The 5,750-nt window shown below is 35.0% G+C and overlaps 1 protein-coding gene across 1 annotated transcript; it reads right to left on the bottom strand.

The window, feature by feature from the left end:
• Positions 1-669: 669 nt before the first annotated feature.
• LOC104890938 (hypothetical protein) lies at positions 670-4,332 on the bottom strand. Its single transcript, XM_057394327.1, has 7 exons — positions 3,837-4,332; positions 3,654-3,755; positions 2,865-3,292; positions 2,250-2,356; positions 2,012-2,157; positions 1,461-1,931; positions 670-1,332 (listed from the first exon to the last, which is right to left on the bottom strand). The coding sequence occupies exons 1-7, from the start codon at positions 4,131-4,133 to the stop codon at positions 811-813; spliced, it is 2,073 nt and encodes a 690-aa protein (XP_057250310.1). The 5' UTR covers positions 4,134-4,332; the 3' UTR covers positions 670-810.
• Between the last annotated feature and the right edge of the window lie 1,418 nt (positions 4,333-5,750).

The following is a 5,750-nucleotide window of genomic DNA, read 5'->3' as shown; positions in this document are numbered from 1 at the left end:
TTGGAGATTCAAGATGTTCATTAGAAAACAATTTTTGTTCATTGAATTTGCAATTCACTTAATGAGCATGTGTTTTATGTATTTTGGGCTGCGTTTTGGCCCGTGTGTACTATCCTAATGGTAGACCCGTGTCTGCCTTCTACTAATTGCCATATCTTATGATTGTAACGACCCTCGAAATCACAACTCCCACTTTACCTCTTTTCCCTCTTGCTTGAGTACTCGATCTTTCAATACTCTCTATAATCAAGTCATCAACTCCCTAAGCTTTTCCCCAGATCCTCGTTTTCTCTCTCCACCACCACCACATCATGACACAATCAAAATCGCGACGCCTCGACAGTCTTTGTGGGCTCACCAGCGCATAGCTCCGGTTAATTCCTTTTGCTTCTCAACTTAGTGAAGCATGTGGAAAGCTCTGTTCACACAAGGCAAAGGGTTGATTACCATGAGAAGTTTTTTTGACAAATTTGTAATGTAGAATTGTTGCCAATGAAGTAATAAACTAAAGGATGAAGCATTGTGTTTCAAGTTTCCATTATTTTGAAGAATGAAACTTTGTGTTTTTGTGTTTGTATATCTGCTCACTTGATGGCACTTGGCACAATGTCCCGTCTTAAGTCTTATCATTATGATTTATATGATCTCCCCAAATCCCTAGAGAACCTGTGACCTAAAACATCTCTCGTAAAAGACAATAGAAACAAGAGCAAATCAAAAGTTTACAAAGCAAAAATACAGCTGGTTAAGGAAAATCAAGACCATTATGATTTATGAGAAAGAAAGGACTGCAGAGTTAGACTAAGTCCCTTAATCTTTACAACCAGTAATTCCCTTTCTGTAAAGATTTAGATGATTTCTATATCCCACTTCAAACCCGTCTTTGAGCGCATTCTCCTTCCAAAGCTCGAGTTCTTGAAGGGTACTCAACACAAGTTTATCCTGTCCATGAACGATGATTGTCGATCCTTTGGCTAGAATAGCCCACCCACTATGGGACTTATCGTAACTATTAATCCTCTGGATTTCTTGCAGTATAACATCACCGTGATCATGAACTCTTCCTAGCTGTATTTTGGAGAAAATCATACTCTCTATTCTTGTCCAGAAGTACCACTCTTCGGCAGGGTCCAGGAAACAATGGCTCAGACGCTCGCACAGAATATATTCATTAACCTTTCGCACCACTTCTTTGTTGTGGCTCCTCCCTACATACATCATTTCAATTGGAACTTGCAGAGCATGCGCAACTGTGCGTGCCTCCATTGTGAACTTCCGAATCCATTCTATGTCATCGCCTCCATAAATAAATATGTACTTCCCATCTCGAATCTGTTGGACTCAAATTACAAGGTTTAATATCCGAATTAAGTTGAAAATCAAATAAAGATAACAAGGCCTTACAAATTAGTTGTAAATAGAATTACTATTTTGCCAAAGTATCAGTAAGTAGAAATTACCCAAGATAAAATATATGGATCGATGCCATTAACCAGCAGCTCAAGCCTCCAAGTCTCTTGTTCCCAAAGGTTCTCCTCTCTTATGCTTGTGAAGGGAAAAGCAGTGGTTGGCCATATCCACATCATGTGGATTGCATTAGGACTGACAACTTTCCCTTGAGGATCCAGCACTACAAGTATAGGCTTACCCCTGAACTGCCAATCTACTCTAAAAAACTTAACCACATCTTTTCTGATAATTGACGGGTGTACCGAGTACCATGGCATCTGAGGCTGCAATTCCTCAAGCTCAGTTTGCATCACATCCGACCATTGGACTGAATCATCGACGATTGGAATCCATACAATCTCATATGAATTTACTTTCGATTCCATGTAGCATTGCTTAAGAACAGACAACTCTGCTTCAGTGATATCGAGGCCTGATATGAGTAATAACACGTTTTTCCTCCTTAAGGTGTCAAGATGAACCTGGAAGTGCACATAGAAAAAAATCAGATCACTTGAATCATAAGAAACGAAATTTGAAGGACTAAAAATAATAAACGGACCTTTCTCTTGGCTGGACCATCATATAATGGAGGCAAATCATCATTTGAAGAAATGAGGACACGCAGAACTTTCATGTTGTCAATATGAATCGTCTGATAGATTAATCTTTTTATCATGTTATAAGAATCATTATCTTTATTTTCCCCTGCATCGTATTTCAGTTCCTTTCAGTAGAGCTCTAATGCATTAAAATTCAAGTGCATGAAAAAAATGTAACCTAGGTACATGTTTACAAACCTATTAGCTGGTACACTTTCGACATGTCCCTGATATCATCACTAATATTTTTAAGCTTCTGAGACCAATTGGAAAGCTCCCTCGAATTTAATGTACCTGTCCCGTATCTGAAAAATGGATGAACACATTATTATGATATTTATTGGCTATATAATCTGTAATTGCAAGTATTTTCCTTTATCCCTAATAATAAGTCATAACGAGGAGCAAGGTGTGGAGTGGTTTAGCTCCCACCTATGATCCCTATGGGCTATGGTCGAGGGATCGATCTTTACCTGGTGCACTTTGATGATGAAACCCTTAAAATGGCTAGAACTTGAGGTTTACTCGTTTTTATCTATGAAGCCCCAACCATTTCCATGCTACTTCCCCCGTTTCTAAATACTTACAACACTTTGCTTTTGCACTATACATATATGAACTTTGACTAGATTTTATTTTACTAATATTTATATAGAAATAGATTATCAAAGTTGAAGTTTTGCAAACTTGAAACTCAAAGTGTTGCTTAATATTGTGAAGTATATATCTTGAAATTAAGGAAGTACGTAATACATTTTAAACTTTGCTTTAGCTTAAATGCTTAATATAAGAAAAATATGGTAATTGACTTACTTAAATCCTCTGCTACACAAAGTTGTAATGTGGGTAGCAGCAGCCACAGCACTTCTAATGATCCAATAAACAGCAATTGGAAAATGAGACCTTGCAGCCTTGAGTTCAGGATCTTCAGCTGTACTAATTGCTGGTAACTCTCCAAATTCAACCATACATTTGGTAGTTTCAAGCATGGCTTTAATAAGAATAGTAGTGGTTTCAAATTGGTTCTTAAAGCCTTCTTCGTGCACCGCCATGGATTTCACCACGGAGTTTGTGGAGTAAATTTGAACAAGAGGCCAAAGGTCTCCAAAGGTCAATGCAAACGCTGCGAGTGATAGCACCACCTTGGCATCCCATGAAAAGTGTTGCAACAAACTCACCACGGACAGGGTCGTGTTGTGTGAATCATCAACACCACTAGTCAACAGTACCTTGCTCGTGATCTGCTTTAGATTGTCTGTAAACTTAAGTATACTCTTATAATTCACAGCTAAATTTCAGATATTTTTGAAATTCTACATATGGAATTATACTCTATAAGGTTCCAAATGAGCAAAAAGGCAGTGTGGGAGTTCCAAATCAGCAATAAGCCTCAGCTCTATGCGTGAAGCTTGCTCACGGTACAGCTGGGTGTGCGGTTGATTTTATAAAGTTGAGGTATCTAATGTACGTGAATATTAAATTTGATATCAAGTAGTAGAGAAAATTGGTACATATATGAAACATAAAAGTGAGTCTAAGATTGATTTTCCTATGAATAGGTTTAGTTCTTCACATAATCAGTTAGAGAATACATATAATTACCTCACAGGATATGCTTTCGACAACAAGTGGCACTTCAGAAATTCCCTGAAAAACGTCAAGGCTAAATTTCCCATTCATGGCTTCCCTCTGTGAGGTAGCACCCTGTAAAGATTACAGCAGAGGTTTTAGTACACTATATGGAGTAACGCGGTACGAATAAAATAACTGCCCATACCACCATACCAAGGAAGTCCCTTCAATAGTTTGAGTTGCATTTTCGATAATATCCTGAACAAGAAGGAAAAGTGGCCTGATATCAAGGCAACGACCATCAGGTTTATGGAGCTGCTCAACCTGCCTAGCGAAGGAGTGATCATCAGATGTAAGAAGGATGCCTCCTCGTTCAGTACCTCTGGACAGCAGCAGCCCGCTGCTATGATCGGATGACAGCAGGCCTTGTTCAGCACCTCCCGATTGTAAGGCCGCGCTGCTAGACGGTTGTGGAGCTGATAGATTTGAGGTTAGAGGGTTGGTTGCCATTGTGCCTATCAATTAAGTGTGTTGAGACTAGCTCTTCCAGCGCCTTTTGTTAATGTCCACATCAGCTTAATTTCTTCCTAGGCATAGAAGTATCTTATTTGACTGTAGGAATTGCTCTTAGACAGGCTAAGTTTACCATTAACAAAGTGTGTTGCGTTTTTGTTGGTTTAGAAATGGATAAATCAAGAATGAGGTTTTGTGCTTCATGGAGATATCAGTGGTTTGTTATATAGCATTTCAGAAGCAGATAAAGTCATCTGAATCAACTTCCTTGCTTCCAATGATAAAATATCTTCAGCTTTAATTAGAAGCCTGGATTTCATGGTCCACATGCATATATCTTTACCTTTCACTTTTGCTGACTATAATTGTTGGGAATTACTTGGATGAGGTCCTTGTAATAATATTGAATGTAGTGTTGGAAATTCATTATGCAATCTCAAATTTATATAGTTATACAATTTAGATCTATTAAGGTTTTTTTTGTATGTATATATATTTTTTTTTGCAAGGTAAGGGAAATTCCCTTGCAAAAAGAGGGAAATTGGGAATTTGTCTTGTGAGGGGTGAGAATCGAACCCCTATTACAAGGTGGAAGGGCTTTATAATATCTAGACAAATCTTGATCCTCATGTTAATATTATAGATATAAGATGTATTTGTAGATGGTGGCGGAAGTATACTTAGGGCCTATTCTCTTCGACATAAAACAGCTGAACTGAACTGAGCTTATTAGAGCTGAACTGAACTGAACTGAACTGAACTGAACTGAACTGAACTGAATTGAATTGAATTGAATTGAAATAAACTGAATGCAATAAATATATAAATAATATTTAAAACAATAATAATATGAATATTAAATAATAATTATAATGATAAGTAATAATAATGAATAATAATAATAATAATAGTATTTTGGATATTTTTAAATGATAGTTATAAATAAATATTATTAATAATCATAAATTAATAATAATAATAATAATTAATGATAATAATGATAATTAATAATAATTATTTTATATTATTTGTATTAATATATTAATACTTGATGATGATATATAATAACAATAATATCTAAGAAGTAAATTAATATTACTATTTTAATAATTAGATTTAATAATATAAAAATATTTAGTAATAAAAATAATGATTGGGTTGGACCGCAAAAATTACATCATAAACCGTCTTGACGCAATTTGATTGGTTTATGGGCTAAAAAAGTGGGTTTATTTGTGCTTTGACCTAAACCATGTTCTCCTAATAATAATAGTAATAATAATGAGTAAAGCTATAATAAACAAAATAATATATAGAAACAACAATAATAATAATAATACTTAATAGTAATGATATATACTTAAATAATAATAATAATAATGATAATAATAATAATAATAATAATAATAATAATAATAATAATAACAATAATAATAATAATAATAATAATAATAATAATAATAGTAATAATAAGAGTAATTAGTAAAATAAATTATACCAACACAATAATAATATTTAACAAAATGGTTATAAAATAATGGAGCTGAACTGAACTGAACTGATCTGAATTGATCTGAACTGAACTGAACTGGTTGGAGCTGAACTGAACTGAAC

This window comes from Beta vulgaris, chromosome 4 (genome assembly GCF_026745355.1).
Source record: "Beta vulgaris subsp. vulgaris cultivar EL10 chromosome 4, EL10.2, whole genome shotgun sequence".
NCBI lineage: Eukaryota > Viridiplantae > Streptophyta > Magnoliopsida > Caryophyllales > Amaranthaceae > Beta > Beta vulgaris.
The sequence above is the reverse complement of the archived record's forward strand: the minus strand, read 5'-3'. Positions and strand labels throughout refer to the sequence as shown.

What these genes read in the sequence shown, in the direction of transcription:
- LOC104890938 (XM_057394327.1), bottom strand. Translation starts at nt 4,133, where the DNA reads ATGGCAACCAACCCTCTAACCTCAAATCTATCAGCTCCACAACCGTCT. An exon ending in TCGAAAGCATATCCTGTGAG is followed by an intron (nt 3,293 to 3,653) that starts GTAATTATATGT and finishes AATCTAAAGCAG; the next exon opens with ATCACGAGCAAGGTACTGTT. An exon ending in ATGGTCCAGCCAAGAGAAAG is followed by an intron (nt 1,932 to 2,011) that starts GTCCGTTTATTA and finishes GTGCACTTCCAG; the next exon opens with GTTCATCTTGACACCTTAAG.